The sequence below is a fragment of the Chiloscyllium punctatum genome, chromosome 39, assembly GCF_047496795.1.
Source record: "Chiloscyllium punctatum isolate Juve2018m chromosome 39, sChiPun1.3, whole genome shotgun sequence".
NCBI lineage: Eukaryota > Metazoa > Chordata > Chondrichthyes > Orectolobiformes > Hemiscylliidae > Chiloscyllium > Chiloscyllium punctatum.
Genome location: NC_092777.1, coordinates 33,283,737 through 33,309,678, shown reverse-complemented (window position 1 = coordinate 33,309,678; position 25,942 = coordinate 33,283,737). Strand labels below are relative to the sequence as shown.

The 25,942-nt window shown below is 40.2% G+C and overlaps 1 protein-coding gene across 3 annotated transcripts in view; it reads left to right on the top strand.

Moving 5' to 3' along the window:
• The window catches only part of usp43a (ubiquitin specific peptidase 43a), a 435,233-nt gene that overhangs the window by 354,048 nt on the left and 55,243 nt on the right, over positions 1-25,942 (top strand). For all 3 annotated transcript variants that reach the window (XM_072558425.1, XM_072558426.1, XM_072558427.1), the window contains one exon: positions 15,453-15,600. In XM_072558425.1, the coding sequence (XP_072414526.1) occupies positions 15,453-15,600 (148 nt within the window). The remainder of the gene's footprint in view (positions 1-15,452; positions 15,601-25,942) is intronic.

The window sequence follows — 25,942 nt, the reverse complement described above, 5'->3', positions numbered from 1 at the left end:
TATGATTTTATTAGTTGGTATTATTTACAGTTTGAGACAAAACATTTAACAAGAGACGTGTGGAGGGGGAGCAGCCCGAAGTAGTGGTCCACATTGGCACCAATGACATAGGTAGGAGGAGGGCTGAGGATGTTAGGCAGGCTTTCAGGGAGCTAGGTTGGAAGCTCAGAGTTAGAACAAACAGAGTTGTTGTCTCTGGTTTGTTACCCGTGCCATGTGATAGAGAGTCGAGGAACAGGGAGAGAGAACAGTTAAATGCAAGGCTACAGGGATGGTGCAGGAGAGAGGGATTCCGGTTTCTGGATAACTGGGGTTCTTTCTGGGGAAGGTGGGACCTCTATAAACAGGATGGTCTACACCTGAACCTGAGGGGCACCAGTATCCTTGGGGGGAGGTTTGCTAGTGCTCTTGGGGGGGGTTTAAACTAACTCTGCAGGGGCATGGGAACCTAGACTGTAGCTTTAGGGTGCAGGACCTGGAGTGTAGGGAGGTTAGGAACATGGCATCAATCTCAAAGGAGGGTGCCTGTAAACAGGAAAGTGGCTTGAAGTGTGTATACTTCAATGCAAGAAGTATACGAAATAAGGTAGGTGAACTTGCAGCATGGGTTGGTACCTGGGATTTCGATGTTGTGGCTATTACAGAGACATGGGTAGAACAGGGACAGGATTGGCTGTTGCAGGTTCCAGGGTTTAAATGTTTTAGTAGGGTCAGAGGTGGGGGTAAAAGAGGGGGAGGTGTGGCATTGCTTATCAAAGATAGTATTACAGCGGTGGAAAGGACGATGGATGAAGACTCGCCATCTGAGGTAGTTTGAGCTGAGGTTAGAAATAGGAAAGGTGAGGTAACCCTGTTAGGAGCTGTCTACAGGCCTCCTAATAGTCCTAGAGACGTAGAAGAAAGGATTGCAAGGATGATTCAGGAGAAGTGTGAAAATAATAGGGTGGTTGTTATGGGGTCTTTAACTTTCCTGATATTGACTGGGAAAGCTATAGCTCGAGTTCGTTAGATGGGTCGGTGTTTGTCCAATGTGTGCAGGAGGGTTTCCTGACACAATATGTAGACAGGCCAACAAGAGGTGAGGCTATACTGGATTTGGTTCTAGGTAATGAACCAGGCCAGGTGTTAGAACTGGAGGTAGGTGAGCACTTTGGGGACAGTGACCACAATTCGGTGACTTTTATTCTAGTGATGGAGAGGAATAAGTGTGCATTGCAGGGCAAGAGTTATAGCTGGGGGCAGGGAAATTATGATGCGGTGAGGCATGACTTAGGGTGCGTGGCTTGGAAAAGTAGGTTTCAAGGCAAGGGCGCAATTGATATGTGGAGCTTGTTCAAGGAGCAACTGTGGCATGTCCTTGATAAGTATGTACCTGTCAGGCTTGGAGGAAAGGGTCATGTGAGGGAACCGTGGTTTAATAAGGAATTGGAATCCCTTGTTAAAGGGAAGAGGGTGGCCTATGTAAAGATGAGGCATGAAGGTTCAATTGGGGCGATTGAGAGTTATAAGGTAGCCAGGAAGGATCTGAAGAGAGAGCGAAGAGCAGAATGCCAGCTTTGTTATCTGTCTCCTGCTGAGTATATTGATAAAGACACTCAGTCTGTCTGTGTTAGATTTTTCAAGATTCTTTGGATTATTAGGAAGCAAAGTTCAGCCAGTTTCTGCAAATTAAATATTACCAATGGCCCTTTTGTTTGCAGTGACTTGAGTTTTTGAGTGTTGTCTTTTTTCAAGTGTTCTTGCTGTAAGTTTGGATTCATCCCTCGTATTATTTTTACTTATTTTCCTTACACCTTACCGTCTGACAATTGGAACCAACAGTGCCCCAGCCAGTTCCTACATCATAAGTGTTTCACCAATAATAACTTCTTCTGACCATTTTTCAGTATTTCTGATCAAGTGAAAGCTCAGTAATGAGTATGAATTGGCAAGCACCCATGCCACATTTACTGCCCAAGCAGGAAACCTGGGTCAGTAGAAGTAGTGTTGGCAATTACCTCACTGAACAATCCGTAATGATGCTTTTTAAGTTTTTGCCATCTGTGTATCGATGTTGAAATTGTGAGAATCTAGGCCCAATCCCCAATTTTCACTGCTGAGCTGAACATTGACTTGCTCTCTTCTTCTCCTGCCACCCTTCTCTGAAATGTTTTTCTTTGATGGAAATTCCCACCTGCCCCAGGCAGCAGTGAAATCAGCAGAATGTAAACTTCTGGGTGAAGAACTGGGATTTCTGTTTTTACAATGAGGTTATAGTTTCCCATTTCCACTAGTGATTTCTTTTTGACTCTGTTGTCCCAGATATAAATTCCGTCTTGTTGGACTGATGCTTTGCAATCTGAAAGCCATGTTTTATATAAGACCTTCACTGTTACAATTCCGACTTAGTTGATATATCACTTGTATTTTTCATTTCCTCTAAGATGGAATACTTCCTTATCTTATTCTAGCCAATGTTCAACAAAATAATTGATTTGCAACAACTTCAGTCTTTTTGATTTTGCCTGACTCACATTGTTAAGCAGATGTCCCTTATCAGTATTGTTAGATTCCATGGCAAGCCATTTCAAAAATAAATACGACAATGTGTTCATTTCTGAAATTCTTACCTGTGCTGTGATGTCAGTTGCTGAATTATTTTTATCTAGTGACTTTGTGAAGTGATTTCACCCTCCCTGTGCCATTTCAGCTGCTCTATCATGGAAGTAAGTTGGTCAACAATTGCTAAGAGCTTGTCCACAAACATTTGCTCGTTTTCATGTTGTAGGTTGGTTAAGTTTGATGAGGTTTTGTCCTTTAAAGGGACCTTTTGCAAGGGACCTTCATGCAAGCTGCACTGCATACCTTTCTCAGCAGGTTTGAAGTCTCATACCCTTTATCTTTTAGTCCATTAATTAGTAAGTTACCTTGCATTTTATTTAATGAACAGTTGCTGACTTCATTATCTATATTGATCTTTTTCAGCTTGATTCCTTGAATGACAATAAGCTTGCGTAGGAATTTTCTCAACTGGAGTTGTAGATCATCAATTTGATTTCTCTTGGAATGGCAAATTAATTTTAACAACATTAGGAATGTCATCAGACAGGAACGTAAAAGTCAGGGAATATGCTCACATCACAGAGTCATCTGATTTCTTCATTTTTCAATTTTTTTTCCCAATTGCACTTTCAGAAGAATCATTTCCCAGTTTTAATCCAGTTCTGGAGCCATTTACTTTCTGAGCTTGCCAACATAGCAGCAAGAAAAAAAACACCAAACCTGTTCTTGAAGCAACCTTACCAGCAAGGCATAGTTGAGAGTCAGCTGGAGACCACAAATAACTGCCAACAATAGCATTAGATCTTTACTTCCTGAAATTCTACGACATGTTGTCTTATCTGAAGCTCATCTGCACTTTGCAATTTTCTTTTCAGTACAACACACCCACGGGAGTTCACATGATTGATGGCAAGCCACTTGTTGCAAATTAATGCAGCGAACAGAACTGTTAGTTTGTTTTAATTTGGTTTTAAGTCTATCAATTAGACTATCAACTGAAATTGTGCCTTTCATGATCACTAAAAACTTGAGTCGCCAAAATATCTTTTGATAGAGCACATCTCTCTGGGCTCATCCCAACACTACTCTCCCTGAATTCATATTGCTGCCTTGTAGATATCCACATCCATTGTGCAAACCCCTGGTTGCAAGCAAGGAATGATAATGCACTGTAATTTTATATTGTATATTTAACTGTATATTTATCCTGTCCAGGTCATGGTTATAAAATTGCGAGGAGAAAGTAAGGACTGCAGATGCTGGAGATCAGAGTCAAGAGTATGGTGCTGGAAGAGCACAGCAGGTCAGGCAGCATCTGAGGAGCAGGAGAATCAAGGTTTTGGGCATAAGCCCTCAGGAATCCTGATGAAGGGCTTACGCCCGAAACCTCGACTCTCCTGCTCCATAGATGCTGCCTGAACTGCTGTGCTTTTCCAGCACCATACTCTCGACTTATAAAAATGTGATCCAACATTTTAAAATATGGTTTGTTACAGAAAGTCTGAACAATTCGTTAGGTAAACATTTTGAATTCAGTGGTTAAGTTTTGTAAAAATATTTTTGTACTGTTTAATGGTAGTGATGGAGCTGACTGACTTAAGTAGCACAGAAAGCCATATAACATCAGGTCTGTCACTAAATGCACAATTCTTCAGTAATATAATTTGATCATAGGTGCCTTCACTCATGCAGAAAAATAAATAAAAATGTTTGTTTTTATGTAATTGCCTCTTGTTTAATTCCCACTTTCTCATGATTTCTATGCAACTGTCTTTTTTCATCTCACACATGCTCTCTCTATATCTTGTGTGTTGCATTCCTATCTTCCATGCTTGTCTGCAACGCTTTTCAATACCATTAGTGTGGAATTTATCAAATCAGCAACTCATTTCATGTCCAACCTTGCCTTTTCCATTGGCTTCCAGGAAATAGGGAACTGCGCTTGTTAGTTTGTGTGGAGCAAGGCTCCACAAACAGGAACAAATGACCTGACTGAATAATATGCTTTTGGTGTTGTTGGCTGATGGAGTAAGTATTGGCTGGGACAGTGGGAACACTCACCTGATCAGCTTCACATCGATCTGTACGATCATCGATGCTCACTAGAGAGTATGGGCGGGTACTCAGTTTAAGAAAAGACAGACATGACAGAGCTTTCACTGAGCTCTGTGTTATAAACATTGGCTCCATTCGATAATTTATTTAATGTTTCGGTAATTTGTTTCAATCAAATACATTTATAGTTAGATAGTGGTGTGTGTTCCAAACTGAATTCTGTAAATTGTCGCCGAAGCGTTGTATGTTGCCTTTATTTGGAGATGGAGCTTTAAGCAATATTTCCTTCTGGCTGAGAAATGATTACTATTTCATGGGGATATGTCTTTCTGACGTTTGTCAGTAAACCTATGTGTTACCTATAGATAAAACCAAATCATTTCACAGTCATCTGTTAAGTACATTCACAATGTAAAGCTTTAATGTGGAAAAACTTAGTTTGAGAAGAAATTGAACTTGTTGGTTGAAACAACCTTAGGGAACTTTTAACAACATATTAGAAATTTCAGAAAACTTTTCATCAGACTGGTTTCATGATCCTGGCTAGATGATGGTGGGACTGTTTCCATAAATTAAATGGTAGAAATACTGGCCTAAATCTTTAGAGCATCTACAATGTTGTGTACATTGCCACAATGTACAATTATACTGTGTAGTCTTCTAATTCCGACTGTCAAAGGAATGTGCAGCACATCATCACTCCAGGGAATTCCATCAGAGTTGAGGAGAGGTGGGACAAGAGAGGACATGCTCCTGATTATGATACTAGCTGCATAGTCTAATAAGTAAAGGTCTAGTGTTTGATGGAGTAAACGGGAGTGTGGATGAGTGACTGAATGGTTAAGGTGGCTAGGAGGGTGAGTGGATACAAAGGAAGGGTAGTTGTACGGGGGAATAGTAAGGTCCAGTTGGGATATGGTCAGTCCAGAAAAAGAGTTAAAGTTGAGTAGGTGGGTCAGAGAAGTGATGGTGGCAAGATTAGTCGTGTAGTGCGCAGGGAGGAAGGTTACCTATGATTACAAAGAAATCTTGATCAGTTGGGTCAGGGCTGAAGAGTGGTAAATTGAGTTTTAATTTGATAAATGTAAGATTATTACATTTTGGTAAAACAAACAGAGACAAGACATATATAATTAAACAATGTTGTAGAACAGAGAGGGCTAGGGGTTCAACTTCATAATTCTTTGATGTTTGTATCACATATAGATAAGCTTGGTTAAGAAGGCATTTAGCAAGCATGCCTCCATTACTCAGACCTTTGAATAGAAGAGATGGGACATTATGTTGAGGTTGTATAGGATGTTGCTGAGACCTGTTCTGGAGTACTGTGGGCAGTTCTGGTCACGCTGTTGTAGGAAGGATATTATTAAGCTGGAGAGGGTTCAGAAGGCTGGGAATTAAGGGTTGGAGTTATGAGGAGAGTCCGGAAAGGCTAAGATCTTTTTCAAGAGAACTTAGGAGGTTGAGAGGTGGCCTTATAGACATCTATAAAATCATGAGGGGTATAGACAAGGTGATTGGCATGTGTCTTTTCCCTTGGGTGGGGGATTTCAAGACGGGGGAAGGAGAAAGATTTTTAAAAAGACATGAGGGGCAATTATTTTACACAGAAAATGGTCATTGTGTGGAATGAACTTCCAGTGGAAGTGATAGATGCGGCTATGGTTACAATGATTAAAAGAAATTTAGATAAGCACGTAAATGGGAAATGTTTCGAGGGATATGGACGAAACACAGGCAGGTGGAAGTATTTGAGCTTGGGATTATATTCAGCTTGGACTGGTTGGACCGGAGGGTCTGTTTCCGTGCTGTGTGCCTCTATGACTCCAAGTAGCTTGATTGTGAGGGAGGGGGGGTGGTGTGGTTGGTGGGACCTGTTGGTGTAGAACACAAGTAGTTGCGTCTGCTTGCTGCAGATCCAGATATCAGGGAATGTGATAATGTGATCATATTGGAGACCTTGCTCAACAAAGGGCAGGTAGGGTACGAAACATTCCTGATAAAGGAGTGTTCAGGAAAGGGAAGAAAAGTGGAGGGGCGGCAGTATTGATTTAAAAAGAAAAAGATGTTCTGCAGAGTTGGGGACAAAGATTATTTGGTTCATGCTGATAACGGGGTAATCATTGCTGTACTGGCTGCAATCTATACATGACTAATCAGTGAGATAGATGCAAAGGAAGAAATTTTCAAGGAAGTCACAAAATAATTTAATAATGACCAAGTACTTAAAATATGAAGCTTTGATTATCCAGCTATAGACAAGGATAGTAATAGTGTAAAGGACAGAGAGGAAGTAATGTTCCTAAAATGCTGACAGAGGGCTTTACTGAACAATATATTCCAGACCTGGAAAGGAATCACGACATTGCTGGAATGAGGGGAATATTTAGGGAATAATAACCATAGTAGAATAAGATTCATGTTGTCTATGAAAATGTACAAGAAACAATCCAGAGTAACAATACTCACAAAGGCAAGATATAAGATGAAAGAGACAATGAATAAGATGAAGCAGGAGTGGGGTACATATGACAGAGGTCAGATTGATAATACAAGCAAGAACCAGACTTAATGTAGAAAGTTTGGAGAACAGGTGAAAAATCTACAGAGCAAAACCAATATGAGAAAAACAAAACACTCAGTAATTGCTGGAGAATTTGAGCAGATCTAGAAACATCTGTGGAGATAAAGCAGACGTTGCATCCAGTGATCCTTCTTCAGAACTGCATCTTTTTTCTTCCATTTAGATAATTATTTTGTTTTAGCTTAAATTACTACAGAAAAGTGATACAATTAGTCAGAAGAATAAGGGGAGGCAATATAAAGTAAAACATGCAATTCTAAAAGGGGTGCAGGGTCAGAGTGAACTTGGGAGTAAATTGCAAAGGTCATTGAAATTAACAGTGTAGCAGTGAGTAAGTAGTTAAAATGACAAGGCTTCGTAGGTAGAGGCATTGAATACAAAAGCAAAATACTTTTTGGCCTTAATTGGAATATTATTTCCAATTCAAGACATCACAAATTAGGAAAGATGTGAATACATTAGAAAGGATGCAGAAAAAAAATTATGAGAACGGTTTCGGGGTGAGGGTTTGCAGTAACATGAATAAATTTTGGAGGCTTGGACTTGTTTCCTTAGAGAAGAGTTGGCAGAGATGAGATGAGATTTGATAGAGATGCTCAACATCATGTGGTTGAGGGATAGTGTGGTTGAGGAAATTGTTTCCTTTGGTGGAATGATCCAGAAGTATTGGACAAGTTGAATCAATCAAGAACCAACAGCATGAGGAGATTAGAGATTAGAACTTGACATACTTTTCCTGAGGGTATGGTGGAAGTGGACTGAAGCCTGCTTTCAAAAGAAGTATTGACTTATTGCCAGAAGAGACAAAATTTGCAGGGCTGCAGAAAGGAATGGGAGTATAACTAGCTCAGTGTGGAGTTGGTATGGCCAGGGCTGAATAGCCTCTTGCTTTGCTTTAACCATACGATGATTCTGCTGGAAAGTACTGGAGGACTTCTTTCAAACAACCATTTCAAAGAAAGTGGAGTGCATCCTGAGGCAGCAACTCTGAATGTCTAGTCGATGTAGTATAATTGTATTTCTGTAAGATGTGCACCAGTGTAATAAAACCATCAAAGGAGTCAGTTCTAAGACTCAGTAAAAAGGAGTCCAAGGTTGCAAGTGCTTTGTTATTACAAATAGGAAATAAAGTGGATGTCGAAGCTCAGTATTTCTCTCTTGCATTACTTTTATTTCTTGCAAACCTATTTCCTGTAGTAAGTTTAATTCATAATTATAAACTGAAATATGTGATGTGACAGTATGATGTTTCCATCTGTTCCATCTGTTATAATGCAGCTATGAAATGCCTTGGGATATTTTATTAGATCAAAGGTGCTATATAAATATGAGTTGTTGTTGTGCAAAGTACATCCTATTTCTCCTTGAAAGATTAAGTTAATATCTTACATAACTGAAAGCTCAAATTACTTACAGTTTAAATCGATCTTCATAACCTTCAATTGCTGAATGTTGGCTGAAATAAAATAATTTATAATCACATACTTAGTGCATGCGTAGACAAGTCTGCACAATAGAGAGTAAGATCAGGACACAACTACTTTTGGTATTACAATTTAGCAGAGCGCAGTGTGCTGAACAGTGGGTAGCTATATTCAGAATGTGATGTGATGGCTTCGTGATTGGAAAGTAATCACATTTTTCATTCCATCTAAATATGATAAAAGTTCAATGATATATTGTAAAAGATAGATACAGCTGATACTTAGCATTCTAATTTACAATTGTGAAATTAATATTTTGCATTCTATGCAAAACTGCTGCTAATAAATTTGAGAAATTTCTCTTCTTAGACATTTATTTAATTTGTTTCTCAATAATGAGATGTCATCTTTTATTTTTAATCCTTTCACAATATAGTGTACTGACTGATTTAAAGTAAGTGTCACATTAGTCTGGTAGGTAATTTATAAAAATAATGCCTGCTGCGAACCATACCCATCAATATTCTTCAATGTTTACAACCTCTCCTTATTTGTATGTCACTATTGTAGACAACTATCTGAGGCTTTCCTTTCCCAATTATTATTTTGTTGAACTAATAGTTTTAACTTTATGCAACAGTTAAAAACATGTGGTGGTGAATTATCAATGGAAACAAGTATAAAACCGGGAGGGCTGTTTTCTGTTGCACATCTTGCACTAGCCAGAATCACTGAGTGAGTCCACCAAAACTGTTCTATTATGGGGTATTCACATCTACTTTGCCCTCATCCAACATGTTCCCGTCATCCACAGTTCCTGCTTACAAACAGTTGATAATAAGAAACTTGTCGATTTGCTTTCCCTTCCTGGATGAAGGATCACCAGGTTTCTGGTACTGACCTGACTGGACCAAGCTAATAGAACAGATTCTATGGCATGAACCTTGAGCATGAACAGCTTCTCGAAACCCGTGGATGTGTCACAAGGCATCCACACTTTGCTTGAGGAAAGAGAATTAAATGACTGGATATTGAGACTTTCAGTTGTGCACATTCCAGATCAATGGTGATAGGGACAGGGGTCAGGAAGCAACAACGACCTGACCTCTGGCCTCCATTCCCAGTTCCAGGACATCTGACCAACAAAGGAGAAGTTTTTGTTATCATGAGTGTAGGAAGAAAATCAAATTCCTGTGCAAGTTTAAAACCACTTTTTCAAAAGTGCTTTTGTTATGTTAATGCAGAGCTCTTGGTATTGATTCATAAGAAAGGAATGTGGCTGCTCTTTATTTGTTAGTCCAGCAAGTTCGTGTAATAAACTTATGGTGCAATAGTTGGGAGAAAGGGTCATGGAGGTAGGTTCAGTTATGGCTTTCATAAAGGGAATTAGCTCTGTCATAGAATCGCTACAGTGTGGAAATAGACCATTTGGTCCACACCAACCCTCCAAAGAGTAACCCACCCAGACCCATTCCCCTATCCTATTACTCTACATTTACCCCTACACACTTCTGAACACAATGGGCAATTTAGCATGGCCAATTCACCTAACCTGCACATCTTTGGACTGTGGGAGGAAAACAGAGCACCTGGAGGAAACCCAGGCAGACACAGGGAGACTGTGTAAACTCCACACAGTCAGTCACCCAAGACTGGAATTGAATCCAGGTTCCTGGTGCTGTAAGGCAGCAGTGCTAACCACTGAGCCACCGTGCCTCCCAATCCTTAAGGGTAAAAATATAGCTGGGCAATGGGGAACGATTAGGGAAGTGAGATGAGCTGAATTGAACTTATTGAGAACTGGCACAGACTTGAGGAGCTGAATGATCTCCCTTCTCGTTATTCTTTGCTCTAACCAATTAACAATTCTATTTGTTTTCTGACTGAATGGTGCCAGTTACATGGTATGATCAATAAGGAAGTTAAGCAAATCGGGGGCATTCAAAATATGAGGTTTGAGTGGCACACAGCACCGAGCAGCCTGGATCTGGATTTAAGGGTAGTACCTTCTTTGATAAAATAAATTCTACCTTAAGCCATTTAACAACAAACATATACTTAAATTCTTTATTTGGCAGGCAGCCAGCATTGGATTGTGCTATGAATCATATCTAATTTCAATTATAATGTTTACAAGTTCTCAAGCATTATTGTAAAGTACAAATGTTGTAGGTGCTTGTTTTTATTGAATGGAGTTTAATAGTCTTCCTGTGGCACATTCTGTAGTGATGGGGGATCTCACCTCAGTCAAATCTCCTTCAGAATTAAGTCCATGGCACAAAGTCATGAAGACAGCCTTCCTCTTTCATTGCCGATTGAGGCTATTGTGGGTAGGGAATGAAACTGGACAGACAACCCAGTATCAATCAAGGTGCTGCAAAAGACAATGGTTAAACCCAGTCCTGTCAACCTTACAAAGTCCTCCTTACAAACATCTAGGATCTTTTGTCAAAATTGAGAGAGCTTAGCGGGCAACAGTTTTATATAAACATGCTCATCAAACTATACTTTACGGAGAGGTGCCAGACACCACGATTACCATCCTGCAAGTGCATCACAGACTCACTGATGGGAGTTGCCATGGCATTATTGAACTTTGACTCCAGACAAGGAACCCTCTTGCTGATTATTATCCACTGTCCCATCCTTGATAATGCATCAGTCATTCTCCATGTTTAACATCATTTGAAAGAAGCAAAGGTACAGAATGTTCTCAGTGTAGAGATTTCAGTGTCCATCACCAGGAGAGGCTCAATAGCATTACTGACCATGTTCTGAAGGATATAGCTGCTAGGCTGGGATTCTGGCAGCTAGAGAGGGAACCAACAACAGGTAAAACCTATTTGACTTTGTCCTCACCAATCTAGCCATCATTGATGCCTTGTACAAGACACAATCAGTGAAAGTTACCAGAACTTTGTGGAGACAAAGTTCCATCTTCACATTAAGGATACCCTCTATTGAGTTATTTGGCACTATCACGAAGTGAAGTGGGATAGACTTTGAAAATATCTAGCAACTCAAAACTGTAGCTCATCAAAAGCTGCAGAATTGTAATCAACCACAATCTGTGATCTGGACAAGTATATTGCCCCACTCAACCATTGTAATTAAGCAGGAGATCAGCCCTGGTTCAATGAAGTATGCAGGAGATGCACCTAGAACATGAAATATTAACCTGATGAAACATCAAGACAGGACTGCTTACTTGCCATACAGCTGAAGCAAGACTAGGCAATCCCGCAATGAACCCAGCACACCAGTGCAATCGGTCAGAAGTGCCAAGTGGATAAGATGGAAGAAAGAATGGACAGACTTGTACAATAGATGTAGAATCAAAGAATCCTTTAGAACAGGAAAAGACTGAGATAACCTTTTGATCAAGGTATCCAATTGATTCTACTATCCTACTCCAGTATTTATCAAATACTCCATTGAATGTTGTTATTGAATCTATTTCCACCACCCTTTCAGCCAGCACATTCCAAATCACAAAAAACTTATGTTTTCAGTCCTTTTGTTACTAACTCTTTGAGGCTGTAATCCTTATTTGCCTCTTCATAAGATCCTTATTTACACTCAAAACCATTGGTGATTTTCAACTCCTCTGTCAAACCGCCATTTCTCCTCCTCTGCTTTAGATCAAGCCACCAGTCCAGGCTTTCCATACATCCTTTCAAACATATGGCACCCAGAAATGAACACCCAACTGAGATGTAATCGATTTTTTTATTAAAGTTTAGTATAACTTATTTCATTTTGTAAACTTTTGTATGAATGAATGACAAGGATTCCACCTGCTGTTCTAACAGCCTTCTCAAATCGTCTTGCTATCCTCAAACATTTGTGTACATATACCCCAGGTCTGTCTGTTCTTGCAAAAAAAATCCAAAGAACTGCAACTGACAAATCTGAAACAAAAAGATCACTGGACCCATAACATCAATTCTACTTTCTGTCTACAGATGTTGCCTGATCTTCTGAGTTTCTCCAGCAGTTTGTTTTTGTGTCTGTTTTTGCAGTTACTTTATCATTGTTTCATTTACATAATAATGTCTTTCTCATTCTTCTGCCAAAATGTATTGTGTTATATTTATGTGCTTCAAATTACCCCCATCATTGTGTTTCACCAACCTGTTGTTGTCTTCCTGAACTCGATAACTGTTCTACATAGAACATAGAACATAGAAAAATACAGCGCAGTACAGGCTCTTCAGCCCTCGATGTTGCACCGACCGAAGCCTACCTAACCTACACTAGCCCAATAACCTCCATATGCTTGTCCAATGCCCGCTTAAATGACCATAAAGAGGGAGAGTCCACCACTGCTACTGGCAGGGCATTCCATGAACTCACAACACGCGGAGTAAAAAATCTACCCCTAACATCTGTCCTATACCTACCACCCCTTAATTTAAAGCTGTGTCCCCTAGTAACAGCTGACTCCATACGCGGAAAAAGGTTCTCACTGTCAACCCTATCTAAACCCCTAATCATCTTGTACACCTCTATCAAATCTCCCCTAAACCTTCTTTTCTCCAATGAGAAAAGTCTCAAGTGCCTCAGCCTTTCCTCATACGATCTTCCTACCATGCCAGGTAACATCCTGGTAAATCTCCTCTGCACTTGTTCCAATGCCTCCACATCCTTCCTGTAGTATGGCGACCAAAACTGCACACAATACTCCAGATGAGGCCGCACCAGAGTCTTATACAACTGCAACATGACCTCAGGACTCCAGAACTCAATTCCTCTACCAATAAAGCCCAGTACACCATATGCCTTCTTCACAGCACTATTTACCTGGGTGGCAACTTTCAAAGATCTGTGTACATGGACACCAAGATCCCTCTGCTCATCCACACTACCAAGTAGCCTACCATTAGCCCAGTAATCCATCTTCTTGTTACTCCTACCAAAGTAAATGACTTCATACTTAGCTACATTGAATTCCATTTGCCACCTTACTGCCCAGCTCTGAAACTTATCTATATCGCGTTGTAACCTGCCACATCCTTCTTCGCTGTCCACCACTCCACCGATTTTCGTGTCATCCGCAAACTTGCTCACCCAGCCTTCAAGCCCCTCCTCCAGGTCATTTATAAAAATGACAAACAGCAATGGTCCCAAAACAGATCCTTGTGGAACACCGCTAGTAACTGCACTCCAAGATGAACCTATACCATCAACTACTACCCTCTGTCTCCTTCCAGCCAGCCAATTCCTAATCCAAACCTCTAATGCACCCTCAATGCCATACCTCCGTAGTTTTTGCTTTAGCCTGCCATGGGGTACCTTATCGAATGCCTTGCTAAAATCCATATACACCACATCTACTGCTTTACCCTCATCCACTTCCTTGGTCACCTTCTCAAAGAATTCAATAAGGTTTGTGAGGCACGACCTGCCCTTCACAAAACCATGCTGACTATCCTTGATCACATTATTCCTATCCAGATGTTCATAAATCCTATCCCTTACAATTCTCTCTCAGACTTTGCCCACAACAGAAGTGAGACTCACTGGCCTATAGTTACTCGGGCTATCCCTGCTCCCCTTCTTGAACAAGGGGACCACATTCGCTATCCTCCAGTCTTCTGGCACTATTCCCGAAGACAACAACGACATAAAAATCAAGGCCAATGGCTCCGCTATCTCCTCCCTAGCTTCCCAGAAGATCCAAGGATAAATGCCATCAGGCCCAGGGGACTTATCTATTTTCATCCTTTCCAGTATTCCCCAGACCTCTTCCCTACGTACCTCAAGGCCATCCATTCTAATCAGTTGTGACTCAATATTCACATCAGCAACAGTGTCCTGTTTCTGAGTGAATACTGACGAAAAGTATTGATTTAGTGTCTCATTCTCTTCATTGTTTACCACATTTACGGATTTAGTGCATGGACTTTCAAAATATGCCCTTTGATCCCACATCCATATTATTCATATACTTCAAAAGACCTTTCATCCTGAAACTGAGGACCCAGAGGGACATCACTGTATTGCTTCCTCCAACCTGATGAGAAACCATTCACCCTATATTCTGCTTTCTGCCCAAGAATAAGTTTGGTATTTATGCTGCACTGACCATTTAATGTCATGGGCTTCAATTTTGAGAATGATTTTATTCATGAGGTTCCTTGTCAAACACCTTTTGAAAGTCCACCTATACATCAACCACACTACCCTTGTTAGACCTTTCCATTTTCAAATCTAGTCAGTCAAACTTACTGAACTTCTGACAAATCATTCGTTGGCCATTGTTTTGCCAAATGCCAATTAATTTGATCTTAGACTATGATCTCTATGGTTTTCCCTTCACCAACTTTTGGAAACAGACACTATTTTGTATCCAACTCCTTCCCCCACCCCCATCAATCTAAGTTGGAAAATGTAAATGGTAAAATCACATAATGATCATAACTGGTGAAGGAAAATACAATTTTGGATATTCTAATTTAAAATGTGGGAGCGGATGAAGAGCATAGAGGTTCAAACTGGTAACAATGTATGTTATAAGGTTGATATCGGTAATTTTGTGTGTTAATATATGGATTACACTTTGCACAAAATGACAAAAGAGGAACCTATTCAATTTTAACAATGTTACAACTTTCTTGCTGATCAATTAATATGGACTAACTTATCTTCCTTCTCCATATTTTGTTGTGATCAAAAAAAGACTAGGTTCTTTTTGAAAGACTGTAATATTTTTAAGCAGACAAAGTAAAGTTGGTGCTGCTAAAATTGATCTTGGCAATATTGTTTCATTTTCAGGTTTTGGTAAGTAAAGCAAAATCTGACCTTGACACTAATAATCTTGAATTGCTTGTCTTGTTGCAAAACAGGGCGTTACCAGAGTATGACTGCACCTTCTTACAAGGCAGCTTCCGAAGGCTTTGAAGCAACTCCAGTCGAGTTCATACAACATGGTGCAACTGGCAAAGTCCTTCTTCTCATCTGTAACTCAGCAGGAACAGGGCAGCAAGCTGTCAGGTACCATATGACGTTGGGAATTAAATTATTGCCCTTGCTAGTTTCAGACAAAAAGAGTTCATAATTACAAAGTGGAGTTTAATGATTTTAATGTTTTTATCTACATTTTTGCTAATACTAACAACAACAGGCATTTCACCTTCTCAGCAGCCAAACCTATGCATCGTCCGAGCTCTGAACGATTCCTTGGAATACTACATACTACACTGCAAGCGATTTGCAAGTTTTATCTGTTCATTGAGCTGGCTGTCAATCTTCATGAAGTTCAGAGTAAACAGACTTAATCTCCATCGGTGAAGTTTCAGAAATCTTCAAAGAAAATAGGGTTCTTATAGTCACATCAATCTTTCGACAAAGAAATCAACAAAACACTGTCATCCGAGACTACTATTTTTGATATGAACTGAGAAAAGTTGAGTTTAGAGTTATTATAATAGAAAAGCATTCCTGAAAATGTGGGGAAATTAAGGAGAGATAATGAGGTGATTAAATGCAGCTTCACTACTCCAGGCAGCACAATCAATGCAATATTTTGTCTTCACAACCATCTACTGACAGAGATGGAAGTAAGACGCTCTTTCATCTTGTGATGAATGTGCACATAGTTATACACCTACACACAGTGCTACCTGGTCAGTAGGCACTGATGATTTTTCATTATTTCCATCCATTTTTAACTCTGTGTTCAAAGCATCTGGCGTAGGACAGTTGGCTGGGGCAAATGTATAGGTCACAAATTCCAAAGAAGCAGCTGGCCCTGAGCCTGCACTCTCAGGTCTGGCACCACTGGCTGTGTTTTGCATTCAGTAGGTCACTTATTAGAAAAACGCAAGTGCATTGCCAACAGGTTTCATTTGAGTGCCGATAATGAAGAGAAAATCAGAGTCAAAACACTCACATATTTAATGTGCCAGATAATTATAAAAAGCCTTGGATTGTTTTGCTTTGCGCATTTGAAAAATGAGGAAAATTAAGTAAATATTTATGCTAATGTGATAAAGATACATCTTTGTTCGACCATAAGATGCAGGAAGAGAAGTAGACCATTTGGGCCATCGAGTTTGCTGTGCCATTCAAATGCTTATCTGATAATCCTCAACTCCACCTTATTGCCTTTTCCCTGTAAGCCTTGATTCTCTTATTGATGAAAAGCCTGTCTCTCCCAGCCTTGGTTATACCTAATGGCCCAGTCTCAAAAGCTCTCTGAGGTAAAGAACTTCAAAGATTGACTACCCTCTGAGAGAAGAAATTCCTCTGCATCCTTTTTGGGTTACCCCTTTATTCTGAGATTGTGACCTGTGATGTTTATGCAAAGGGAAAAATCCTCTTTGCATCTAACCTGTTATACCCCCCCAGAAATGTTATTCATTTCAGTAAGGCCTCCTATCCTTTTAAACTACAAACCCAAACTATTTAACCTCTTCATAAGAAAATCACTCCCTACCTGGAATCAGCCGAGAAGGCCTTCTGTGGACTGTCTTCTATACCAGTATATCTTTACTTAACTAAGGGGACAAAAACGGCTTGCAGTATTCCTGGTGTGGTCCTGTTTCAACAAGACTCCCCTACTTTTATACTCCATTCTGTTTGAAATAAAGGCTAGCAATGCATCTGTGTTCCCTTTTATCCACTGAACTTGGATGCTAGCTTTTTAATGATTGACCCAAATCCGACCACTCTGCAGTTTTTGCAGTCTTTCCCTATTTAAATAATATTCAGCTCTTCAATTCTTCCTGCCAAAATGCATATCCTCACATGTTCCCACATCAAATTCCATCTGTCAAGTCTTTGCCCACTCATTTAACCCATCTATATACCTCTGTACATTCTTGGTGCCATCCTTACTATTTGCTATTTGATTTATCCATTAACTTGGCTATGATTCACTTCTATCATAGTTGCCTTTGAGAAGGAGGTGCTGAACTGCCTTCTTGGACCAACGCAGTCAATGTGCTGTAGGTTGACCCACAATGCCACAAGGCATTGCAGGATTTTGACTGAACGGCAGTATACTTCCAAATAAGGATGGTGAATGGCTTAAAGGGGAACTTGCAGGAGGTGATGTTCCCATGCTACTCTTGTCCTTCGAGATGGAAGTGGTCGTAGGTTTGGAAGGTGCTGCCTAAGGATCTTCAGTGAATTCCTGCAGTGTATCTTGTAGATAGTACACACTGCTGCTACTGAGCATTGGTAATGGAGGGTGTGGATATTTGTAGGCTGCTTTGTCCTGGCTGGTGTCAAGCTTCTTGAGCCTTGTTAGAGCTGCACCCGTCCAGGGCAAGTGTGGAGTATCCCATCACACTCCTGACATATGCCTTTTAGTTGGTAGACAGGCTATGGGAAGTCAGGAAGTGAGTTTCTTGCTACAGGTTACCTCAACTTTGGCCTCATCTTGAGGCTACTGTAGCAAGTCCAATTGAGTTTCTGGTCAATGGTGACCAGAGGATGTTGATAGTGGGTGATTTAGTGATGGTCACACAATTGAATATCAATGGACCGTGGTTAGATTATCTCTTTTGGAGATGGTCATTGCCTGGAATTTGTGTAGCATGGAAGTTACTTGTAACTTGTGAGCCCAAGCGAAAGTATTGTCCGGGTATTGTCCAGGTCTTACCATATCTGAACATAGACTGCTTCAGATCTGAGGAGTCAAAAATGGTGCTGAACATTGTGGAATCATTGGCAAACATGCCACTTCTGACCTTATGATGGAAGGAAAGTCATGGATGAAGCAGCTGAAGATGGTTTGGCCTCGGACACTACCCTGAGGATCTCCTGTAGAAATGTCCTGGAACTGAGGTGATTGACCTCCAACAACCACAACCGTTTTCCTATGTGCCAGCAATGACTCCAACCAGCAGAGAGTTTGCCCTGATATTCATTAATTCCAGTTTTGCTCAGGCTCCTTGTTGCCACTTTAAGCTGAAGGAGAAAGTGAGGACTGCAGATGCTGGAGATCAGAGCTGGAAATGTGTTGCTGGAAAAGCGCAGCAGGTCAGGCAGCATCCAAGGAGCAGGAGAATTGATGTTTCGGGCATGAGCCCTCCTTCAGGAAACTCTAAGCTGAATGCAATCTTGATGTTAAGGGCTGTCAGCTCTCACCTCACCTCGGGAATTCAGCTCTTCCATCCATGTTTGAACCAAGGCTATCATGAGATCAGGAGTTGAGTGGCTTTGGTGGAACCCAAACTGGGCATCATTGAACAGGTTATTGTTGAGCTGATGCTGCTTGATAGCACTGTTGGTGACAGTTTCCATCACTTTACTGATAATCAAGAGTAGACTGATGGGGGGGTAATTGGTTGGGTTAGATTTGTCCTTTTATTTTATTTATAGAATGTACTTGCCAATTTTCCACCTTGTCAGGTAGATACCAGTGTTGTAACTGTATTCAAAGAGCTTGCCTGGGGACTTGCAAGTTCTGAAGCACAAGTCTTCAGTACTATTGCTGGAATATTGAAAGGGCACATAGCCTTTATAGTATGCAGTGTCTCCAGTCGTTTCTTGATCTCACATGGAGTGAATCAAATTTGCCGAAGACTGGTATCTGTGATGCTGGGAACAACTGAAGGTGGCCACGATGGATCATCCAATTGGCATTTCTGGCTGAAGATTGCTGCAAATGCTACAGCATTTTTTTTTTGGATTTATATTCCATAATTGAGGATTGGGTTACTTGTGGAGCCTCCTTCTCCCATGAGTTAATTAAATGTCCGCCACCATTCACAACTGGATGTGACAGGACTATAGAGCTTAGATCTGATTCACTGGTTGTGGGTTCAGTCACTTGCTGCTTATGTTGTTTGGCATGTAAGTCATTCTGTTTGATAGCTTCATCAGCTGATATCTTATTTTTAGGTATGCCTCATGTGCTCCTGGCATGCCCTCCTACACTCTTCATTGAAACAGGCTTGAATCCCGAGTTTGATGGGAACAGTTGAGTCGGGGATATGTCAGCCCATGAAGCTGCAGATTGTGTTGAAATACAATTCTGCTGCTATTAATGGCCCACTCCACTTCATGGGTGCTTAGTCTTGAGTTGCTAGATCTGTTCGAATTCTGTCCAAGTTAGTATAGTGATAGTGGAACACAACACAATGGAGGGTCTTCTCAATGTGAGTGGTGATCTTGCCCTTACCCATATTCCTACCCATAATATATTGAAAATAATTATGGTCCCGGGATTGATCTATGGGACACTTCATTAGTTACAAGTTGCTACCCTGAGTATACCATCTTTTACCCAAAACACTACGTTCCATTAGTTATCCAATTCTCTGACCATGCTAATATACTGCCCATGGGTCACTACCTTATTAAGTAGCTAATGTGCAGTACCTTAGTGAATGCCTTTTAGAAATTCAAATGTATTAAATCTTTTGATTGTCCTGGATGTTACCTTCTTAAAAATCGGTAATAAATATATCAAGCCTGACTTCCCCTTCATAAAGCCATCCTGACTTTGCTTGTTCATATTCTGTATTTCTAAATTTCTACTACATCCTCTATAATAGATGTTGGAATTTCCCAATGGATGTCACTAAATTAACTGGCCTTTTCTTCTCTCAGATTTTTTTTAATAATTGGCAGTTTTCCAACCCACAGACACTTCACCTGAATCTAAAGATTCTTGGAAGATTACTACGGTGATTACTACTTTCTCTATAGCTACTTATTTTAAAATCCTAGGCCATAAGTCATTAGAAGAAAGTGAGGACTGCAGATGCTGGAGATCAGAGCTGAAAATGTGTTGCTGGAAAAGCGCAACAGGTCAGGCAGCATCCAAGGAGCAGGAGAATCGGCATTTCGGGCATGAGCCCTTTTTCAGGAGCCCTTCCTGAAGAAGGGCTCATGCCCGAAACGTCGATTCTCCTGCTTCTTGGATGCTGCCTGATCTGCTGTGCTTTTCCAGCAACACATTTTCAGCATAAGTCATTAGAGCCAGGGGACCATCAACCTTTAGCCCAATTATTTTCCCTATATCTTTTTCTCTGGTGACAGTTATTGGATTTATTTCCACTCATTTCTTGATTCCTTGATTGTTGAGCAATCTTGGAATGTTATTATCACGAAGACAGGCACAAAGTATTTATTCATCTCCTCTGCCATTTCTTGGTTCCCCATTGTTATCTCCCCAGACTCACTGTCTAAGGGACCCATGTTCATATTAGCCTCATCTTTACTTTTTGCAAGTTTAAAGAAGCTCTTACTGTCCATTGTTGTATTACTTGTTAGTTACCCCTCACAGTTTATTTTTCCCTCTTAAATTGTTTTGGTTTTACTTTGCTTTCTGGTTTACCACTAATCTTTGCCATACCTGGAGCCTTCCTATTTTCTTGCAGTTGGATACTATCCCTAACTTCCTTGATTAACCATAATTAATTTATCCCATTCCTGGAATTCCCCTCCTTCAATGGAATATATGTTTGTTGTGCATCATGAACTATTTCCTTTAATGCCTGTCATTGTTCCTTAACACATTTGATGATGTGATACTGCATTGATACAATGATAGCATCAGATCAGAGTAACTGAGCTGGCTGTTAGCTGGACAATAATCCAGTGACGTTGATGGAATTTCTGTCTAAAGTAAGCAAAGCTATTTTTAAAAAAAAACAGAAATTTTAAAACTCACTGTTTTCGTGTGCAACTACATAAAATGGCACCCTGCCTGATTTATACCATGCCAATTTCAATATAGTCACTGTGCAAGCTTCATGAAAAATGTGGCATGTCATTAGATGTAGCTGTACATCTTTAATTACTGGTCATGACAGGAGAGAAATGACATTTGCCTGCTAGTCCTGGGGAAGTGAGTCTGCCGTGTGCTTAAGATGTTGCTCAATATCTGCTTTAAGCAGTTCTTCCAGCTAATTCTACCATTTTGAAACAAATGAAATAGATATTTGAACTCTGCATACAGTCAAGACCTAGCCTTTCCCCCGTGCTGTTTAGTCCACGGTGATATATTTTATAATTGTATTGTGCTGTTACCCTGGGCATTTCCTGTTAGAAATATTGTTGTCAGCTGATCTATCATCTTGTCCCTCAATAAATCACATCATATTATAGCCTTTCTCGGGGTGTAGTCTGTCGTAACCGTGGAAAATCATTGGTGTTTAGAATATAACAAATTGTGAGTTGAAATTCTTTCCCCTTTCATTTGTCTGGCCATATATAGATTCTGCTTTCATAGTGCAACTGCTCACAAGAGATATTTTAAATTAAACACCAGTTATTAGAAGAACTACACTTCAGCCACAAGAATTTGAACCCGTTTTCTTGAAGGATTTTAATATTTTACCTTTCACTGAAGGAGAGTTACATTAAAAACTGGTGTTTGGTCTGGTGTGATATGTTTCTGAGTGGAATGTTGCATTTAATAATATTATGACCTTGAAAGTTTTCCTTTTCACACAAAATAGCTGGAATATATGAGGGTGTGCTGGAGACCAATTAAATCGAAGCAATCAAAATGATATGGGAAAAAGTAGCTGACCTACAGGGAGAAAGCAAGGAATTAAGTCTAGGTGAATTGGTCTCGCAGAGAGCTGGCACGAAAATGATGGGCCTATTGGCTGTTTTCTGTGCTGTAACCATTTTACGATTCCATGTATACCAGTGTATGTGAAGGGCACTTTATCACCTCATTATTGTCATTCCCCCAGTGAATGTGTGATTTACCATTGCTTGTTGGGTAACATTATGTTGGTGGAACTGAGAGGCTGCTTTCTGTGGTCGTTTGAGGAAGTCTATGACAAATGTTTTGCTGCAGGGAAGTAAAAGTACTTTGTTGCATTAGGAACCGAGGCACAGAAAGTCTCTTAAGATAATGCTAGGTCATTTTATATGCATTAGCTTTGAAAGTTGAGATGAAAACAAATGACAGAAATGACATTTTATTATAACAAAGGAAGTTTATAGCCATTTTTATTTTAATGCCAGTGAATAAATTTTGTTTTTTTAATCTCATTGCAGATTGATGACAGAACCGAGTGATAGTTCTCTCTCATTCTCTTTTTTTTCTCAATTTTGGTCATTAAATTTTATACCTTTTAGATAAAAGAATCTGGAGTTTTATTTACGAAGTATGCAGAACCTTAAATACCTTAATTTCATCATAAGCACAGCTAAGGAGGATATGTGAGTAATGTTGAGCAGATGTAATTTACCAATATAGGTGACTTATCTTTTCACTTGAGCAAATTTAATATTGCTGTTTTTGGCATAATATAGAGTACATTTCCCAGATTTGCGTTTTTACAAATGATTTTAGGAGAATTGGTAGAAATATAGGCTGTGCATCAGCTGAACTCTGGAAATTTCATTCAGACATCTTCTGTTTCTTGGTCTGTTGCGGTTGCAAAAACCATTGTCATCTCCACTGGGCCTTCTGCTGATGGATTGCTCCTGCCTTGAGTTCTGTCCTTCCGTGTCATTTCTCCTTTAGCTCAATCATGTCCCAGCACAGAATGTACCTGGAAATCCACTGCCAGTTCAAGGAAATGCTTTGCGGGCACCGGTATACACCTACATTATTTTTTAGTTTCCTTTTAATGAAGACTGATGTCCAATATCAGGTGATCATTGAGCCTACCCATTTGAGCATTGTCTAGTCACATGCTTCCTATGTTCAATTTCATATTTGGAAACAGATTGATAAGAATGTGTATGCCACTGTCACTGATGGTACTGATTTTATTATAAGTTTGATAAACTTGTAATACCATCTGAAGGAGATCACTGAGGAAATTGTGAAGCCATTGATGGTGATTTTCCATGAATAATTAGAGTCACAGAGGGTCCCAGAGGAATGGAAAATGGTTAATATAACACTCCAGTTCAAGGAGGGAGGGAGGGAGGCCTGCAGAGACAGGAAATTATAGGCCGATTAGCCTGACCTCGGCTGCTGTTACAATTTTAGAGTCCATTATTAAGGATGAGATTGTGGAGGTGCAGGGTAAAATAGGATAAAGTCAGCACAGTTCATCAAGGAGAGGTCATGCCTTACAAATCTGTCAGAATTCTTTGAGGAAGTAATGGGCAGGTTAGACAAAGGAGAGCCAGTGGATGTGATCTATTTGGATTTCCAAAAGGCCTCTGACAAGTTGCCACAGAGGAGGCTGCTAAATAAGATGAGCTTATGGTGTTAGGGCAAGGTACTGGCATGGGTAGAAGATTGGCTGACTAGCAGAAGGCAGAGAGTGAGGATACAGGGGCCTTCTCCAGAATGGCAGTTGGTGACTAGTGGTGTTCCACAGGGGTCAGTGCTGAGACCACAACTATTCATTAACAATCTGGACAAAGGAACTGAGGGTTTTTTGCAAGTTTGCAGACAATGCAAAGATAGGTGGAGGGGCAGTTAGTGTTGAGGAAGCGGAGAGGCTCCAGAAGGATTTGGACAGGCCAGGAGAGTATGCAAGTAAGTGGAAATGGAACACAAATGGGAATATGTGAGGTTATACACTTTGGTAAGAAGATAGTGGCATAGTCTATTTCTAAATAGGGATGACTTTGGAAATTTGAAGCACAAAGGCACTTGGGTGTCCTGGTTCAGGATTTTCTTAAAAGTTAACATGAGGTTCTGTTGGCATTCATTTCAAGAGGGCAAGAAAAAAAGAGCAGAGATGTACTGCTGAAGCTGCTTAAGGCTTTGGTCAAACCACATTTGGAATATTGGGAGCAATATTAAGCCCTATATCTTAGGATGCACTGGTGCTGGAGAGGGTCCACAGGCATTTTACAAGAATGATGCCGGAATGAAGTGCGTGTCATAGGAGAAGCAACTGAGAACATTGGGTTTGTACTTGATTGAGTTTAGAAGGATTGAGGAGAGATCTCATTGAAACTTACAGAACACTGAGAGGCCTGGATACAGTGAATATGGAGAAGATGTTTCTGCTAGTAAGAGATACTAAGACCCAAGGGCACAGCCTCGGTGAAAGGACAACCCTTAGAACAGAGATGAGGAGCAATTTCTTCAGGCAGAGGTTGGTGAATCTGTGGAACGCACAATGGAGGTCAAGTTATTGAATGTATTTAAGACAGCGATAGATCAGCTCTTGATCAGGAAGGGGGGGGGTGGTCAAGGGTTACAGAAAGAAAGCAGCATAAAGGGGTTGATAAACTTTTTAGCCATGATTGAATGGTGGAGCACACTCGATGGACTGAATGACCCAATTCTGCTCCTGTGTCTTATTTTACCTTACTTTATCTTGTGTTATCTTATCATTCTATATAATATTCCAAAGGACTTGTCTGTTTTTATTATTGTCGGTTTCCTCCCACAGTCCAAAGGTGTGCAGGTTAGGTGAATTGTCCATGCTAAAAAACAATTACCCATAGTGTCTAGGGATGTGTAGGTTATGTGCATTAGTCAGGGGAAATGTGGGGTAGGGGAATGGGTCTGTGTGGGTTACTCTTCAAAGGATCGGTGTGGACTTGTTGGGCCAATGGCCTGTTTTCACACTGTAGGGATTTGATGATTCCATGAATTTGAAAATGTAGAGGTCCCATGAAATGACATTTGGTATAAAGAGACATGCATTTGAATCTTTTCATCTTGCACTGTGCAAGATGCAAGATGAACATATCACATTTTTAATGAACAACAATTCATACTGCATATTGTTTGGTAAGGTATTACCATGGGGGATGCCAGGTAGAGGGCTACAGTTAAAGATGTAAGCTCCATGTACACATATTCCTGAATGGGGATCAAATCACATTCTGTTGGTATCCATCTCATCCTTATGCTAGTTGTCTAGCCAGTTGAGCTTATTGGTATGTCCACATCCTTGAAATGCATGTTCAGCAAACAATTAAGAAGATAAGTGGCATGTTGACATCTATTTCAAAGGGATTAGAGTACAAGAATAAGAGTTTTGCTGCTATTATGGAAGATTATGATAACACTGCACCTGAAGTACTGAGTACTTGGTACACTAGTATTTAGTGTAGTTTAGGCTTCATATTTCCAACATTCTTTTAAGCAACAGTGCAACAAAGATCACTTAGTTACTGGGATAAGAATGTTATCCCATAAAGCCAGACTAAATAAATTGGGCCTTTCCTTCCTGAGGGTTGGGATAATAAGAGGTGATCTCACTGAAGCATATAGGATTCCGCAGGGGCTTGACTGAACAGGCACTGAGAAACTATTTCAGTTTGTTGGGCAATCTGGAGGAACAGTCTCAGAATAAGTTGTCGCTTATTTAGGATTGAGATGAGAAATTTCTACATGTGAAGATTTATAAATCTTTGGGACTCTCTAACCCAAAAGTTATGGATACTCCATTGTTGAATATATTTAAGGGTGAAACAAACAGAGTTTTGATCTCGG